This window comes from Schistocerca nitens, chromosome 2, assembly GCF_023898315.1.
Source record: "Schistocerca nitens isolate TAMUIC-IGC-003100 chromosome 2, iqSchNite1.1, whole genome shotgun sequence".
NCBI classification, from domain to species: domain Eukaryota; kingdom Metazoa; phylum Arthropoda; class Insecta; order Orthoptera; family Acrididae; genus Schistocerca; species Schistocerca nitens.
The window spans coordinates 543,587,795-543,607,847 of record NC_064615.1 but is presented as its reverse complement, the minus strand read 5'-3'; the positions used below and the strand labels follow the sequence as shown (position 1 = coordinate 543,607,847).

Below are 20,053 nucleotides of genomic sequence, written 5' to 3'. Positions count from 1 at the left end.
CGAGGCGTCAGACTGTTGCAGACGTCGCTACGCTCGTGTCTGGTCTGGCACTATCATGCAGGAGGAGAGGGTGCTCTGCGTCTGGACGAACACTTTGAATTCGTGATTTTAGTTTTCTGAGTTTTTTTCTGAGGCACCGACGAGGTTACGTCAGACAACGCCATGTTACACATTACAATTCGATGTCTTTTACCGGCAGTTTGAGTGATGGAAGCGGAAAAATCGACTAAATAATATCCGTGATATGTATTTCTTCAGCCGATGTAGGCAATAGAATAAAGAATTCTGAAGATTTACTTTTCAGCAAGCCCTCGTAGCTGAAATTTATTCTGCATCTAGGGAACGGCTATCTTTCTGAAATGTTCCGCACTAGTCGGGATGAATTTCGTAAATTCATTTTTTTTTTCATTTGCATCGCCATATTCAAAAAAGTCTTAGCATTCTGTCTACTTTGCATGCGTTTCTTGTCTGCTTGATATACCGACTATATCAAAACCGCCAATAGTCTGCGTTATATTTTTTTCATATTTTATCTCCAATATCATTACTGCCGACGTGGTTCAGAACTACCTGACCATGTGTTTAACCAGTCAGTATATCCTTATATTCATGGGCTGTTAGATGTGTATTTCTATATTCTAAGCCTGTAATTAAGGTCTACTTAATTTTTGTCAGCTGTCACTTATGTGTCACTGAAAGTACTTACAATTTCTTCATATAAAGTTACAGTTGTCATAAAATGCCTTGCATCAGACAGCTAACTGAAGATTGTGATGCAGCTGTGATTCCTTCCGTATTTGTACAATGGCATTTAACTATATAAGAGCTGAAGAGTTCACAGACATCCGTTATAAATACAACTGCATTTAAGTTTTCGTTAATTTCATAAACTGTCATTCAAGTCTAGTACTTAAACATATGCGAAATATAAAGATAGAAATGCAAACTGGACCACGTTCCCTCCCAAGGATGGGGGATGTGGACAACAGCAGGGGCGGGTCCTGGTGAAGATACAACGACTCTTTGTTAGATTTTTACTAATTCATAGAGCGCAGAAATTCTTCTGTATACGCTCCATTTTCTGGCACAGTCCGGCGTTCCCTCGAAATATTCCGGCATCGTAGCTGCAGGTGTATACGTCTGTGGTTCGGGAGGCGACTTCAGATGGCAGGATGTGGCCGCGTTGCTACCACGTGTGGCAACCAGGGGTTCTGTAACGCTGGAGATGGCGTCGTTCCAGTGGCACGGCGATGGCGTTGCCCAGAGTGCAGGTCTGGCCATCGGTGAGGAGGAGGAGCAGTCGGATGGCCGGCCAGAGAAGACACCATTTATTCTTGCTTTCAACTATTTCATGTGTTATCCAGGAAAGGCAAGGACAAGGCACTGTGGCAGTCATAAGTCTCTGCAGTGTCCATCGGTGTCATCGTTCCACTCAAGGTGTGAAGGCAGGAACAGGGTATTTGGATGGTTCATGGTTAGCATGAATCGATGTAATGTATTGTGTATAATTAATGCCCAGTTATACTTTGCCACTATTTATGTAAAGCTACAGATTAGGAAATATATTCTACAATTGACGACATGAAAGAACAGTTTTACTGTGTCAGAATAAAACTATTACAAGGCCAACAGAAAGATAAAAAACTGGCAAAACCATGTTTTAAACAATAATCTTCCAACTCAGTTTCTAGCCTGATTGTAAAGCTGATTTGTTGCATATCGTGAAGCAATCAGAAACTATCATAAAAGAAGATAAGTTGATTCCACCGGATTTTGTTACTGGTGAAAGAGGTACGTTCTACACTCTTGGAATTTAGTGCTTTCCGTGAAAATTGTTGATGTCTTCAGTCAACAGCACAGCCATCTCGTCTTCACTCAATCCCAGACGAGTCAGCTCCTCAAGGATGAGCCGACACACTTGCAATACTCCTAGTTCTTGGGACAGTCTGACAGGACTGGTTTACACAGACTCTTTGGTTTCACCACGTAAACTATAATAAATAAAAGGAATACATTTTAATAGAGTTAGAAACTATGAATAGAAATATATACTATTTTACATTTACTACTGATAACACAATAATAAGTCATCAACTATTTACATGGAAAGAATTTCTTTTTTCGCTCTCTTATGGTGCCATAAGAGTGACATTGTGGAAGTCCTCTAGGTACCAAACAGGCAACACAGTTACTGTCAAAATAAACCCCACAGCACGAATATCTGTTGCCTATTAAAATATCTCTTCGCTAAATGTTGAAACCAAAGCCCATGGAGAACTTCGTGTCGCTTTATACAACATAATTCAGATAATAGAACTCAGATTCTACATCGTAGAAAGATAAAAAATGCATCACATTTAAGAGTCTAACAAATATCCGGAAAAAAAGGATTAAATATATACTGGAAATTACTCTGAATAGTTTTGTTGAAGAATTTCAATGAGCTGCAATTTCGTAAAGTGCCGTATCTTGCATTGTCCACGCTGTTAATGTGTACCGTAAGGATAAACACTTTACCTTGATGGTGCGATTAACTCATATTCTCACATTCACTTTGGAACTCTTCACAACAGATTATACTTAATAGTCTGTGATTATCTTATGCACAGAAAATCGTGTTATTTAAAGTAACGTACCCTTCGGTAGCAGGTGGTAGCAAGAATACAGCTTCAGTGAATTAGCATACAAGTAGAACTTGTTGTCTGCCTGGACACATATGGTATCCTCGTCTTCTTCCGCGTACGACGCCGCCACCAATGTTCTCACAGCCGGGATGGTGGCTGACGGCTGTTCCTCAACCTGGCTGGCGGCAGTGGTCGACTCTTCTGGTTGTCCTTGGACCACCGCAACTGCGACCAGTGCTGTAGAAAACAATGAACATTATTACAGATCGCAACATTGTCTACCGGCTCTTGGTGCAACTTTACCATCTAGCACTCTGCTACTATTGTCTAGTAATGTGACTGCCATGTGCTAGCTTGACAATACGGAGATAAGGTGCAACTCAAACGACTAGTGCCGCAACTCTGCCACTTGCTAATGTGTCTCCTCTGGATGGTAATGGTACTCTGTTGTCTGGTAGACTCTAAGTTGTATATGAAATCCAATGTAACTGTTATTAGGAAAGTTGTAGCAATAGATTACGGCATATTTGTGACATTTGTGTAGAATTTTAAAAGATGTTTTGTACCACAACACGAGATTGTTTTCGCTACCTAACCCTGATATAACTCAACATGTTGCTCTTAACGGAACAAAATGGATACTGGGAAAGATAATGTCAAGGGTACGACGAGGAAGTGTCACATGCCCCCTACTAATCACAGTATATAGGTATAAATGAAGCAGTACTGCATACTTTGAGAGGTGGTTTAGATCAAACCATTAGAAATGTCTAGTACAAATGGGCTCAAAACGCTTTCCGTAAGAGCTATGAGCAGTCTGGGAAACTGTAAACCGTATTCATAGTTTTGGGTAAGTGCAGCACATACATTAATTCTAACTGAACCAATGTGTATTGTGAACAGCTTGTGAAAACCATTTACATTGTAGTCTTTTCTCTGCATTTGCCAGAATAATGGGAGCCTCTTGTTACAAAGATTAATAACAAACACCATATTGGGCATGACCTTTAGCGACGACTCACAAATGCAGGTCATATGTAATACCCGATGTCTCATGTATTTTTCAGCTACTTTCTTTCATGAGTTTATAACCATTTCTCGTAACTACATCTACTTATGAATTTTGCCATTAATTAAATTTCATCGAAATATAACGTATGCTGGATGAATAAATAAGAAATAATTACATAGATCGTAGTAGTAAATACGCTGCCAGAGTCAAAGAAATTATGTTGAATTAACACGAAGAATATATTTCACGGAAAAATAGCATCGTTGTCGTGAACGCACGCAGTCCTAGAAAAGAGGGCAGAGATGAGTTGCGATGCGTCTGTGATGTGATAGAGACATGTGTGTCGGCCCGCAAGTGCCAAATGGAGATTGTTATCGAAATGGTGTTATAATATGTATGTGGGAAGGCAAAATATAATTAAGTCCGGACGTGTATGGACACAGAACATGAACGCAAGAAGATGTTGGAATTAATGAAGACTGCTGTGCGCATAAATTTTATTCAGGCTGCTGACTAATCAATGGAGCCTACCGCCAGTAATAAATTTCGTAATAAGCAGAAGCAACGCATCGCAAAGTAAGATCTAGCCACTATTTTTATAGCTCCGTAACAGGCATGCCAGCGTAATAGTAACTTTTTGGGACATTCTTCAAAGCTTACTTTACAGACCCAGGTCGCTCAAACTATCTGACAATCAGATCAAACTGGAAGTGATTCAAATTTAATTCATATTTTATTGACAAAAGTATGCTGGCTAACTGACAGTCAAAGAAAGTTTACGATTTTATGTTGTGTTCTGTAAATGACTTTATTGCATATGTGTACGTAGCATTAGCATTAGCAAATAAGTGTTGCCATAAATGACGGTTTCTATGGCATCATTTACAAAGTAACCGGTAAAGAATTCTACTCTGTTTTAGCCACGATTTAACATATTTTCAAACAGACAGCATTATTATGAATTACGTAATACAGCATAGCTTCTATGGAGCGTTGCTAGCCGTTGCAGAATTATAATTAACATTATTGCATGCTAGATTTACGTCTTCAGTGTTCAGGTTACACTTCATTTATTTGCCCCATTACCTTTCTAGCCCGGTATTTTCGTGATTAGCTATTTATCAAATTTAACTTTTGCCCCTTTTTGGAGCTGACGACCTTTCTACTCAGCAATCTAAATCCGTGCAGGCGACATTGGTATACCAAGTTACGGCTAACTACAGCAAAACTTTATTTATTCCCATTGTTTTACATTTATATCATTGTTGCACACAGTAAACACACGTGTGTTAACGATCAGTTACTAACTCACTACGATCTATCAGCAAACATTGATATTCGGATTAGATTCCTTGTTTCATGTACTATGTGCTATGGAATTATAGGTGCAAGTGTCACAAAAAGCATTTTTCTAGTCCAGTGACAATTCGAGGAGTACATGCTGCTACACAACAACAAAATAGCGTGATCTCATTTGCTGTTCACTCTTCACTTTTTTGCGTTCTGTGGATGATTCGAGATAGCAAACAGCTTATGTAGACTTGGAGTATTTCAGAGTAGTCAAGACGAACAAGTGCTCATGCCTATTAAGGTGTGCATTTCATAGTCCATGTGCAAAGGAATTTTTTTCTTGTTTCCTTCCATATAACCATATCTCAAAATTGTGGCAGTGACCAACTCTTCACCGAGTGTATAAATAGATTTTCACTCGGATAACTATCTCAGAAATCATGTAAAAAGAAGGTAACCAAAAAAATGTTTATGTTGAACGAAAATTTATATATCCTGCCAATACTTACCAGCAACAAAGAACAGAGCAACCTTCATTGTACTCGATAAGAAGTACTACTGCTCCCGGTTTTACATTTTCATTTATATATGTTTAAACACCCGATGACGTCATCGAATGTTATCGTACTGTTCCCTTCTGACTTTCCGTTCCAGGAACTGTGGTTGCAGCAACAAACAGCAGATTGACTTTCCTTGTTTTTGGCAAGCTGCATTATCGCTCACTTTGTCATTTTTATAACCAACGCTGTTTCAACAACCATCATCAAAAAGATGGGTTGTCATACTGCACCGGTCACTTCCTTCTCATTCGATGTAGCCCCGCTGGGTAGCCGCGCGATCTGAGACGTCTTGTCGCGGTCCGTGCGGCTTCCCCCGTCGGAGGTTCGAGTCCTCCCTCGGGTATGGGTGTGTGTGTTGCCCATAGCGTAAATTAGTTTAAGCACTGTGTAGGCTTAGAGACCGATGACCTCTGTAGTTTGGTCCCATAAGACGTTACCTCAAATTTCCTAATTTCTTTCGATATCATTGAAAGAAGACGGGTATCAGTCACTTCTTTCTCATTCGGTGTCATTGTAGTAAAACCGAGAAAACAGAAAGACCTGTTCCCACGTAAGTTAACTGCCATAGGTCATCAATACAGCTGAGCTGATATGTCACACACGTCTTGTGGTCAGTCCCTGTTAAATGTGGTTTGAGAAGAGAAAGCTATAGTAAAAAAGTGAGTTCCTAAAAATAACTCCTAACGCTTTTTTTTAATTTATACAACACAGTTTACGCACAGGCTCCAAAGAAAGATTCTTTTTCTATCATCGAAGCCTCTGATAATGTAGTAAGGCACAAATCCTGAAGAAATGAAATGTATAGATGCCACCGATCGTTCATGCTATGCACTTTGCGATCTAAACACCTTTCCATTTTGAAGGTGAGAGCCCTGTACCTAGAGGATAGTACACCTACGACCTAAGTACGGTGTGATTATAAATATATGCACTGAAGCGCCAAAGCAACTGACGTAGGCATGCGCATTAAAACACAGAGATATCGTCGCAGCAGAATGCGGCGCTGCGGTCAGCAACGCCTGTATAAGACAACAAGTGTCTGTTGCAGTTGTTAGATCCGTTACTACTATTAAAATGGTCACGAGCGTACCGTGAATATCAGGAATCTGATAAAACATCAAATCACCGACATCGCGGCGGCTGGGGAACTGGAACAACAACGACTGAAGAGAATATTTCAGCGTGACAGAAGTGCAACACTTCCAAAAATTGCTACAGATTTCAGTGTTGGGCCATGAACAAGTGTCAGTGTGAGAACGATTCAACGAAACTTCATCGACATGGGCTTTCGGAGCCGAAGACCAATTCGCGTACCCCTATGAATAAATGGCACAAAGCTTTACGCTTCGCCTGGGACGTCACCACCGACATTGGAAGGCTTATGATTGGAAATATGTTGCCTGGTCGGACGTGTCTCGTTTCACATTGTATGGAATGGATGGACGTGTACGGGTAGGGAGAAAATCTCATGAATCCATGGAACCAGCATGACAGCAGGGGACGTTCAAATTGGTGGAGGCTCTGTCATGGTGTGGGATGTGGACAGTTGGAGTGATGTGGGACGCGTGATACGTCTAGAAACGACTCTGACGTGTGCCACGTACGTAAGCATCCTGTCTGACCGCCTGCATCCATTCATGTCCATTGTGCATTCCGATATTAGGCAGGTGTCCCAGTGTCTTTGGCTCTACAGAGTTTTATAAATGCATACACTACTGGCCATTAAAATTGCTACACCAAGAAGAAATACAGATGATAAACGGGTATTCATGGGAGAAATATATTATACTACAACTGACATGTGACTACATTTTCACGCAATTAGGGTGCATAGATCCTGAGTAATCAGTACCCAGAACAACCACCTCTGGCCGTAATAACGGCCTTGATACGCTTGGGCATTGAGACACACAGAGCTTGGATGGCGTGTACAGGTAGAGCTTCCCATGCAACTTCAACACGATACCACAGTTCATCAAGTGTACTGACTGGTGTATTATGACGAGCCAGTTGCTCGGCCACCATTGACCAGACGCTTCCATTTGGTGAGAGATCTGGAGAAAGCGCTGGCCAGGGAAGCAGTCGAATATTTTCTGTATACAGAAAGGCCCGTACAGGACCTGCTACATGCGGTTGAGCATTAGCCTGCTGAAATGTAGGGTTTCGCAGGAATCGAATGAAGGGTAGAGCCACGGGCCGTAACACATCTGAAATGTAACGTCCACTGTTCAAAGTGCCGTCAATGCGAACAAGAAGTGACCGAGACGTGTAACCAATGACACCCCATACCATCACGCTGGGTGATACGCCAGTATGGCTATGACGAATACACGCTTCCAGTGTGCGTTCAGCGAGATGTCCCCAGACATGGATGCGATCATCATGATGCTGTAAACAGAACCTGGATTCATCCGAAAAAATCACGTTTTGCCATTCGTGCACCTAGGTTCGTCTTTGAGTACACCATCACAGGTGCTCCTGTCTGTGATCCAGCGTCAAGGATAACCGCAGCCATGGTCTCCGAGCTGATAGTCCATGCTGCTGCAAACGTCGTCGAACTGTTCGTGCAGATGGTCGTTGTATTACAAACGTCCCCGTCAAACTCAGGGATGGAGACGTGGCTGCAAGATTCGTTACAGCCATGGGGATAAGCTGCCTGTCATCTCGACTACTAGTGATACGAGGCTGTTGGGATCCAGCACGGCGTTCTGTGTTAACCTCCTGAACCCACTGATTCCATATTCTGCTAACAGTCATTGGATCTCGACCAACGCGAGCAGCAATGTCGCGATACGATAAACGGCAATCGCGATAGGCTACAATCCGACCTTTATCAAAGTGGTAAACGTGATGGTACGCATTTCTCCTCTTTACACGAGGCAACACAACAACTTTTCACCAGGCAACGCCTGTCAACTGCTGTTTGTGTATGAGAAATCGGTTGGAAACTTTCCTCTTGTCAGCACGTTGTAGGTGTCGCCACCGGCGCCAACCTTGTGTGAATGCTCTGAAAAGCTAATCATTTGCATATCGCAGCATCTTCTTCCTGTCGGTTAAATTTCGGGTCTGTTGCACTTCATCTTCGTGGTGTAGTAATTTTAATGGCCAGTAGTGTGTTCTCCCCATTCAGCGCATGCACTGACCATTTAATGTCCTCCACTTCGCATAAGGCACCTACCCATCACAGAACACGGAATTCAGTGCTCCAGTGAGAGAGACACACTGAGTGCGAGAATTAGTACAGCGTTATCAGTTACTGTCTGCTAACCCAACTTGGAACATTCAAGCTGACAGCTGTCAATGACATCGAGAAGCTATACTTCAGATGTCTTGTTGTCCATGTCAACAGCATTGCATACCAGGGAGAGCTTGAGTTGACCTGTGACATCAGGGAATCTGTATGGGATCAGCACTAAAACCGCAACTGAACTTATCACTGTAACTCATGCAAGGGCCAGTGACGTCTATGACCTATATTTATCAAGTGTAACATTTACGAGCGCTATTCGGAAAGTGAGGTCCGATCAGTCACGAAATGGAAACCACTGCGAAAATCCGATAAAGCTTTGCACAGATGTTTTGGGCAGTATCCAGTATCCAGTAGGCCTGTCGATCGCGTCACGTCGATCTTTTCAGTTCTGAGCGCAGAGTGAGCACGTTAAGATGCCTAGAGAAATAGAGCCTCCCGCCAAGTACGAGGGCCTGGTGAGAAATTTCGCCTGAAGCTATGCAGCCCACATAACATAACTTTCACGCGTTTCCTTCTTGGAGACAATTGTCTGCCGCATTCTGCCAGGGTAATGAAGACGCTCCTGCTGAGTTTTCGTTGTTAAGTGTTTTATCATCCACAATACGGACTGTAAATGGTTCCTTCTGCGCTTCATACCTGCTCACATGAACCACTGGTTATAAAAACAACATTTTGGCACAGACAGTGAGCTGTAGACCAGCGTAGAGAATTGGCAGAAAGCACTGGTGGATACCTTCCGTGACGAGGGCGTTGGAAAGTTCGTACAACGCTACGACAGATGTCTAAGTCGTATCAGCGACTATGTAGATAACTAGCTGGAAGTAATAGCTAACTGTTGCAAATAAAACATTTTTCATTTTCACAGTGTTTTCCATTTCGCGACCGATCAGACCTTACTTTCCAAATAGCCCTCGTACTTTGAAATCTTATCTGGCTGTACATATGACCCCCAGGGAAAAGTGACTCAAATATAATCGCAATGATTTAGCAGGCGGTATCAATTTCTTTTCCATTGCTTGTGTATGAGTCTGAACATTGCCTTTCCACTCACTCCAGTATCAGTTTTTGATTCAAACGTATAGACTATTCATATTGCTCACTAAGACTACTAAACACTGGTCATACACGAAAGCTGGGAGTTGTGAGCTTTATGATGACACACATTGACAGTGGCATAGATGAAACTGGTCAAATTGTTGACTGCCAGCAGGCTATGAAGTCAAAACATTAATGCAAGCCAAACTGTTGATTAAATTGGAGATATACCTCAAATTAATCAAAGGTTGCCTTAATCTGAGTTTGTAACTCGTGCTGTTCTTCCGCCAAAAAAAGCTGTAGAAATTCTGTTATCATTAACTCCTCTGCCAACACGTAATCTGTTGTGTGGAACTATCAGCCAGAGCATTAGTGTGACGAACAGTGTGTTTACCAAAGAACAGTGAAGTTTCACAGACCGTGCCTTGGCACGTTTTGCCCACTGCCACGCCACGCTATCTGAGCGTGAGGAGGGGAAACTGCGAACGCTCCGCATTTAAATGGCAGTGCAATGGCACTGTACTTGGTTTTATATTTCACATATCTCAACAACATGTATCAAAAACAAAAACAAAATATCAGAATTTTTGGAAATTTGTGGTAAGTTCCCATGGGACCAAACTGGTGCGGTCATCAGTCCCTAGGCTTACACTACTTAATCTAACTTTAACTTACGCTAAGGGCAACACACACACACACACACACACACACACACACATACATACACACACGCACACACACACATGCTCGAGGGAGAACTCGAACCTCCGACGGGGGGTGCCGTGCGAACCGTGACAAGGCGCCAGAGACCATGCGGCTACCCCGCAATTATCAGTATCACTTAACTATTTTAGGCTCGGTGAAGACATATAATTTTTATTCGTGCCCTGCCGCCGCACAGATAGACACAGGGAATTTCTTTCGCTCTCAGTTTGCCACGTAATCGTGACGTTTTTAGTTTCATAATCGAAGAAAAGCGTCTTTCACATCCATATGTTGGTCGAGATGCTGTGGCACTTTAGCAACTGTTGACGAATGATGGTGGACATATTGAGCATTTCCTGTAAAGAACTTCATCTTTGCCTTGTCTTACTTTGTTATGCTAATTATTGCTTTTCTGATCAGATGAAGCGCCATCTGTCGGACATTTTTTGAACGTTTGTATTTTTTGGTTCCAATAAAACCCGATGTCATTCCAAGCATGTGTGTCAACTTGTACCTCTCTATACATTACTTCGTGATTTATTCAGTTTTCAAATTTATACTGACTTTTTGATCACCCAGTACGTAGTTTTCATACTCTTCGTGTAGTTCCATCGAAAACAGTTGCAACTACCAGCAGAATAATGCGTATGACATGATTAATTTTACTGCTTGCACTTAGACACCAGGTTAACCACTCCAGCTATAATATTTGCCATGAAGTACATCAATCGATGACAGACTATAATAAATGAAATATAGTACCCATAGCACAACAAAAGTGACTTTGACGTAATTGTGCTGTAGATTGGTCACAGCAGCCATTTTGAAAACACAGAATGGGGTGATATTACAAGCTACACTCATGCTCATAAATTAAGGATAATTGCGAAATGTGGTGCCACACAACGTGGCACTACACAAAACTGGCATTAATGTCATAGGTTCATAGGGAACACACACGACACAGATCTGTAAGTCCACGGTATTGGTGATACTTTGAGAAAACCATCCCAAAACACATCTGCTACAAAACGCCACTGTTTCCTGTGCATGTACCCCAACACCAGTATGGGATATGATCACCATGCGCACTTGCACAGGTCGCACAACGGCTTGGCATACTGTGGATCAGGTGGTCGAGCAGCTGCTGGAGTGTAGGCTCCCATTCTTGCACCAGTGCCTGTCAGAGCTCCTGAAGTGTCCTAGGAGTTTGAAGACGTGCAGTGATATGTCAACCTAGAGCATCCCAGATGTGGTCGATGGGATTTAAGTCTGGAGAACAGGCTGGCCATTCCATTCTCCTCATATCTTCTGTTTCTAGGAACCCCTCCATGATGGCAGCTCGGTGGGGCCATGCATTATCATTCATCAGGAGGAAGGTGGGACCCACTGCACCCCTGAAAAGGTGAACATACTGGCGCAAAAAGACATTTCCTCTGTCAAAGACATGCAGGGGTGTACGTGCACCAATCATAATCCCACCACACACCATCAAACCATGACCTCCATACAGGTTCCTTTCAAGGATGTTAAGGTATTGGTATCTGATTCCTGGTTCACGCCAGATGTAAACCCAGTGAGAATCACTGTTCGGACTGTACCTGGACTCGTCCTTGAACATAACCTGGGACCACTGTTCCAATGACCATGTACTGTGTTCTTGACACCAGCTCTCCTGTGACCAGGGGTCGGTGGAATGCACCTTGTAGGTCTCTGGGTGAATAAACCTTGTCTGTTCAGTCATCTGTAGACTGTGTCTGGAGACAACTGTTCCAGTGGCTGCAGTAAGGTCCCGAGCAAGGCTACCTGTAATACTATGTGGCCGTCTGCGGGCACTGATGGTGAGATATCGGTCTTCTTGTGGTGTTGTACACTGTGGACATCCCATACTGTAGTGCCTGGACATGTTTCCAGTCTGCTGGAATCGTTGCCATAATCTTGATATCACTTTGTGGCACATGGAGGGCCCATGCTACGTCCTGCTGTGTTTGACCAGCCTCCAGTTGCCCTAGTATTCTACCCCTCATAACGCCATCAATATGTGTTCCTTGAGCCATTTTCAACACACAGTCACCATTAGCACATCTGAAAACTTCTGCACACTTACTCGCTGCACCATACTCTGACATGCACCAACACACCTGTGCATATGTGGACTGCTTCCAGCACCACTGTGCGACGACCGCAGGTCAAATGCAACACATGGTCATACCCCGAGGTGATATAAACTCGCAAACCACCCACCAGAGCATTGTGTCACCACGTATCAGTATTGTATTTAATTTATGAGCATGAGTGCAGTTTTTTTTTTCTGAAACTCTCCCATAATTTGTTCAACAGCCCACTATGCATACCCCAAACAGTAAATCAAATGTAATCACTAATGCATGAAAACTGCAAACAATAAAAACAAATACCAATGATTGCATTTCAAATTATCTCTGTCTCTCTTCCTATCGATGCAGTGAAGGTGGCTTGTAATGTGTTGTATCCTGGGCCTTTTAGGTGGCTAGCAAAATGTGAAGGTCATTAGGGAGAACCACACAGGTCATGAAGATGTTTCTACTGAAAGCGAAAGTTTCATGGAGGTAAACACAGGGAAGAATAGTCTACTAACTGAACACAGCAGGAGGAATTAGTGACGGCAGCCACCCCATTACAAACCTTCATTGTATGCAAAGCATAAAGAATGCTTGCTGGTCTATGCTGGGGAGGATGGTGGAGTGTAATCTACTTAAAGAAAAAAGTCGTTTATATTACAAATATTTGATTATTGTCAGTTATTAGATATTTTTCATTTCATATCCTACAAAATGGAGGAAATTGTTAGACCTCTAGGAAAATTGTGTGTGGTTGATGATATCCTACTTAGAAATGGTAGCCACTATTACCATGAGTGATACTTCAAAATGGCCATGTTCATGCTTTGTATCTTAATTAACACAGTTAGCAACAAAGTATTGAACATGTTTTCTGTTCACTCACACTCTATGTACCCAACATGCAGCAAATGAAATACTGCTATGCACAAAAACATCCTCCGGAATTTTTGTGCTCTCTCTGCCAGTCCTTCTGTGTCCACCACCTTGGTAAGATTGGTCTGGAGGAAACAAACGTAGGCAGATGGGGCACAATGCACTTGAAATGACATTTTTCTCCATGGGCTAATCTACAATGCGCTGCACTCCCACTGTGCCTCCAACTTTGGCATGCAATATTTGTCTGTGACCACATGCAATATTCGTCTGTGACCACCAAGAGCTGTGGAGCACAATCTGTACAGAAACAGCACATTTGGCTCAGCATCCTGTGAGGTGTCAGTTGTGCAATTTAGGATTCTGTAAGAGACTACAGAAGATGTTTCCAGTGATGTACAGTAATAGACAAGGGGGCACCAGCTAAGAAAATGCCACACATACCTACCATTTGTTGTTACAAAAGTTATATGAGAATTGGTCCCTTCACTATGTCACATGAACATAGACAGTTTGTTGTTCAAATACAATTCTACTTAAAGTCAAATGGAAGGTTATTGTTTACACATTCACATTTATTGTATCACAGTTGCAAATCTTTCATCCTTTTAGAAAATTATCCTACCAAGTGTTTTATGACAAATATGTAGTTTGTGTATTTGTGTGTTCACATAGAATTTACATTCAGAGGATCAGAAAATAAGTCTGTACAGCACTTGTCTCACTGTATACCACTAGATGCAAATATAAATTTGAAAACCATCAACCATCTTTTCTTTATAATATGTATCTACATAGCTAAAGTCACTGACATTGAAAATATAAGAAAATACTCATATAACAACTCTCATGTCACTGTGTGAATAGATTCAAATACAAAGTTGTAAATTATTGTCACATTTGTGACATTAAACTGAACAAGATGTAACAATGACATGCTCACTGTAGAACAAGATTACTTTAATATTAGATGATTCATAATGAAATACCATAAACTTACAAACATATACAAGTTCCAACCACTGAAGGTACATTTCAAGATGAATCTATTAATCAGTAACTCTGAGTGGGCTTGTAGCCCAGTCTTTGAAAACTCATTTGTTGAAGAATACATAATTATTCAAATAAGAGAAATGGATCTGTCACCATAAATAGACAAATAAAAACATAAAAAATTAATACAATTCACTGTTCTCAGGCAAGCACACTGTTCATCACACTAATGGTCTTGACCAATAGTTTTACACAATAAATTAAATGTTCACAGAGTTTCTGCAGTTGTGTTGGTGGAAGTACAGCACAATTTACAAGCTTGAATTAAGACACCATCTGATTAACTTGTGGTTCATCTCAAGTTTAATCAACAGACTGGCTTGCACTAAAGTTTAACTTCATAGCCTGCATGCAATCAACAATTGGATCTGTTTCATCTACACTACTGTCGATGTCTGTCATCATAAAGTTCACAACTTCCAGCTTTAGTTTATGACCAGTGTTAAACAGTCTTTGTGGGCAATATGAATAGTCTACATGCCTGACTCATGAAAACTGATACTGAAGTGAGTGGTAAAGTAATGGAAAAGAAATTTACTTTGTCAGCTAAATCATTGTGATTACATTTGTGTCACTTTCCCCAGGGGGTTATGTGTACAGCCACATAAGAGTTCAAAGTAAATGTTACACATGATAAATATTGGTCATTTGTCATTGCATGGGTAACACAATCATAAGTTCAGTTGTGGTTTTAGTGCAGATCCCATACAGGTTCCCTGATGTCCCAGACCAATGCAAAAACTCCCTGGCATTAATCCTGAGGACACAGACAACAAGAAAGCTGAAACATAGCTTCTCTGCATCATTGTCAGCTGTCAGCAGGGATATTCCAAACAGGTTTTTCAGACAGTAATTGATGCTGCTGCATCAATTCTTATGCTCAGAGTGTCTGTTTCTGCAGCATTGAGTTCTGTGTTCTATGGTGGGAAGGTTTTTTTGCATCCAATGGAGGACATTAAAGGGTCAGCGCACACACTGGATGGGAATAGTACTATTGCTACACAACAAGATGCCAGTGGAGGGGTTCCACATTAAGTCAGTGGGCACAACAGGGCAACACTCGCATGTACGGATCTATGGAATACGCATACCACATAAAAAAATAAAATAAAAAGGTTGCATGCTGTCTGGCATATCAGGAAGGCATGCTCAATGAATACAAGAGGACTGTCACTGACAGTGGTGTGTTGGTGCACCATTGAGCAAGTATGTGTGAGCTTGTCTGTTCCTTGTTGCTCACCTACAAGTGCACCAGCACATATGGAATTCAAGTTTACAAACAGTGAGTGTCCTTGTTAAACTATGTTCTGAATTTCTTTATAGTTTGGTAATTACACTTTCTCAAACAATGTTAATTGTAGTATTTTGCCAGTGACCAATTTAACTATGCAATACCTTTTGTGCTGTGAATGACTGTGTTCTTTGTGGTAATCAGTGGTAATGTTTTCTGAAGGTAAGAGGCTCACCACTAGCAAAATTGATTAGGTAGCATTCTTTCCATGCACTCAGTAGCTATACTCTTGTAATTAATGTTCTCACTCAATGCAAAGACAAAGTGTCAGCCATTAGTGCATGTAACTGTGTAGTAGAGGACTAGGTTCACTATAGTAGTTGGTTAAATGACAAGGTTGTGGGGGGCAATATGCATGTGTTTTAGTCTTGTTTCTTTTAAGAGTGTTATCAGCCTTGAAACTGACTGGTGTTTCTCTTTTTTAGAAATTGTATTCTCTCTGTATACATCTGTGTTTCAGTGTTAATACTTGAGCCGTGCTGTTTGTGGATTTCTGCCCTCTGTTGGAGGACAGACGGTATCATTTAGTTGGCATGGTTGCAATTGTTTGTCTTCTTCTCGTGTTGATTGGTGCCACTCAGTTTCCAAGCGATGCCTGTCTGCTAGTGGCAGCTTCGGCGTTTATCAATATGTAGTAACTGTTGCCCTATATTTGGGGCGACACTGTTATTTTTCCGGGTTGTGTGAGTTGGCCAATTTGGTTGGGGACTCAGGAGGAAACAGGTTCATGCAGTGCATGAACACACCGGGACCACTGGCGGCACGCATGGACTACCGGATTGAAGATCTGTGGTCACGAGGGTGTATGACATCATCATAAACTGGATCCAGCAAGCCCCAGTTACCCGCCCTGGGGGTTAGTGTACGTAATGGCAGTGTACGTTTCCTCACCTTGCCACTGCTGTCTGGTAAGCATGTAGTTTTGACAGCTTTCTTGATTGTAGGCTGGTCGGCGATTCTTCTACTCTGGCGGTAGTGATTCCTTTCTCGTTCTGGGCACTCTAAACACAGTATTCTGGGGACGTAGTGCAGACTGCCAGTTCCGGCTTTGGCATATTGTTCCATCATTGCATTTGGTTTATCAGACATCAGGTAGCTTCAGGAAGATTATCACTAGTCATTCGTTAGACTGCCACTAGTCTGAGTTACCATCTTGTGAAGTGAATGCTACTCTTGGCTGCCTATCTCATCAGTCCTGAAAGTGTCAATTCCTGGAGCCCAATCTGTGGCCCCTTGGTTCTTGTAAGATGTGTGTTCTAAAACAAGGTCTGATGGCCAGTAGTTCAGTGTAACTCTCCTTCAGCCCATGCCTTCTGCAGTTATAATCTTCCTCAGTACCCTTTAAGGAAATTACGTACTGGTCCTTGTGTTTTATTATTGTACTATTTATTACAATACCTTGTAATGCCTACATTAAAGGTTATATATATGTAGTTAACAGTTCTGGTGGACCTCTTGAAAAAATCTAGCAGTGTAGTGTTCAGTGGATGTTAAGAGTTGTGTTACAAACTTTACCATCGTCTTATTTCACCTGCTTGGCGATCAGTTGCTTGTTTTTAAATTAACCTTTGCTACTGTATTTGCTGTTTTACAGCAGGTTTCTAGATGTTTTACATTGTTGCCGTTCCTGGCGTGTAAGACCTACAGCCGTGATTGTGGTCATTTGCCTTAAAATTCTAATTTGGTACTTGTATTTTAACAGTAAGACTTAAAACCTTATTTACTGCCATTCCTGGTGTCTGATGCCTTCTGCTGTGTCTGTGGTGACTTACTTTTAATATTTCAATATTTGTAAGTTATGGACCTTGCCGTTGGTGGGGAGGCTTGCGTGCCTCAACGATACAGACAGCCGTACCGTAGGTGCAACCACAATGGAGGGGTATATCTTGAGAAGCCAGACAAACGTGTGGTTCCTGAAGAGGGGCAGCAGCCTTTTCAGTAGTTGCAGGGGCAACAGTCTGGATGATTGACTGATCTGGTCTTGTAACACTAACCAAAATGGCCTTGCTGTTGTGGTACTGCAAATGGCTAAAAGCAAGGTGAAACTACAGCCGTAATTTTAACCCGAGGGCATGCAGCTTTACTGTATGATTAAATGATGATGGCGTTCTCTTGGGTAAAATATTCCAGAGGTAAAATAGTCCCCCATTTGGATCTCCGGGTGGTGACTACTCAAGAGGACGTCGTTATCAGGTGAAAGAAAACTGGCGTTCTACGGATCGGAGCGTGGAATGTCAGATTCCTTAATCGGGCAGATAGGTTAGAAAATTTAGAAAGGGAAATGAATAGGTTAAAGTTAGATATAGTGGAAATTAGTGAAGGTCGGTGGCAGGAGGAACAACACTTTTGGTCAGGTGAATACACGGTTATAAATACAAAATCAAATAGGGGTAATGCAGGAGTAGGTTTAATAATGAATAAACAAATAGCAGTGCAGGTAAGCTACTACAAACAGCATAGTGAACGCATTATTGTGACCAAGATAGACACAAAGCCCACAGCTACTACAGTAGTACAAGTTTGTATGCCAACTAGCTCTGCAGATGATGAAGAAATTGATGAAACGTATGATGAGATAAAAGAAATTATTCAGGTAGTGAAGGGAGATGAAAATTTAATAGTCATGGGTGACTGGAATTCGAGAGTGTGAAAAGGGAGAGAAGGGAACATAGTAGGTGAATATGGATTGGGGCTACGAAATGAAAGAGGAAGCTGCCTGGTAGAATTTTGTGCAGAGAATAACTTAATCATAGCTAACACTTGGTTCAAGAATTATGAAAGAAGGTTGCATACATGGAAGAACCCAGGAGATACTAAAAGGTATCATATAGATTATATAATGGTAAGACAGAGATTTAGGAACCAGGTTTTAAATTGTAAGACATTTTCATGGGCAGGTATATACCCTGACGACAATCTATTGGTTATGAACTGTAGATTAAAACTGAAGAAACTGAAAAAAAGTGGGAATTTAAGGAGATGGGACCTGGATAAACTGAAAGAACCAGAGGTTGTATAGGGTTTCAGGGAGAGCATAAGGGAAAAATTGACAGGAATGGGGGAAGGAAACACATTAGAAGAAGAATGGGTAGCTTTGAGGGATGAAATAGTGAAGGTAGCAGAGGATCAAATAGGTAAAAAGATGAGGGCAAGTCGAAACCCTTAGGTAACAGACAAAATATTGAATTTAATTGATGAAAGGAGAAAACACAAAAATGCAGTAAATGAAGCAGGCAAAAATGAATACAATCGTCTCAAAAATGAGATCAACAGGAAGTGCAAAATGGCTAAGCAGGGATGGGTAGAGGGCAAATGTAAGGATGTAGAGGCTTATCTCACTAGGGGTAAGATAGATACTGCCTACAGGAAAATTAAAGACAACTTTGGAGAAAGGAGAACCACTTGCATGAATATCAAGAGCTTTGATGGAAACACAGTTCTAAGCAAAGAATGGAAAGCAGAAAGGTGGAAGGAGTATATAGAGGGTCTATAAAAGGGTGATTTACTTGAGAACAATATTATGGAAATGGAAGAGGATATAGATGAAGATGAAATGGGAGATATGATACTGCGTGAAGAGTCTAACAGAGCACTGAAAGACCTGAGTCAAAACAAGGCCCCGAGACCAGACAAAATTCCATTAGAACTACTGACAGTCTTGGGAGAGCCAGTCGTGACAAAACTCTACCATCTGGTGAGGAAGATGTATGAAACAGGTGAAATACCCTCAGACTTCAAGAAGAATATAATAATTCCAATCCCAAAGAAAGCAGGTGTTGACAGATGTGAAAATTATCGAACTATCAGTTTAATAAGTCACAGCTGCAAAGTACTAACGTGAATTCTTTACAGACGAATGGAAAAACTGATAGAAGCCTACCTCGGGGAAGATCAGTTTGGATTCCGTAGAAATATTGGAACACATGAGGCAATACTGACCCTACGACTTATCTTAGAAGCAAGATTAAGGAAAGGCAAGCCTACGTTTCTAGCATTTGTAGAGTTAAAGAAAGCTTTTGACAATGTTGACTGGAATACTCTCTTTCAAATTCTAAAGATGGCAGGGGTAAAATACAGGGAGCGAAAGGCTATTTACAATTTGTACAGAAACCAGATGACAGTTATATGAGTCGAGGGACATGAAAGGGAAGCAGTGGTTGGGAAGGGAGTAAAACAGGGTTGTAGCCTCTCCCCAATGTTATTCAATCTGTATATTGAGCAAGCAGTAAAGGAAACAAAAGAGAAATTTGGAATAGGA

At 41.5% G+C, this 20,053-nt stretch overlaps 1 protein-coding gene across 1 annotated transcript; it reads right to left on the bottom strand.

Moving 5' to 3' along the window:
• Positions 1–1,573: 1,573 nt before the first annotated feature.
• On the bottom strand, positions 1,574–5,560 carry LOC126236556 (uncharacterized). Its single transcript, XM_049945969.1, has 3 exons — positions 5,436–5,560; positions 2,637–2,861; positions 1,574–1,991 (listed from the first exon to the last, which is right to left on the bottom strand). The coding sequence occupies exons 1-3, from the start codon at positions 5,461–5,463 to the stop codon at positions 1,930–1,932; spliced, it is 315 nt and encodes a 104-aa protein (XP_049801926.1). The 5' UTR covers positions 5,464–5,560; the 3' UTR covers positions 1,574–1,929.
• Between the last annotated feature and the right edge of the window lie 14,493 nt (positions 5,561–20,053).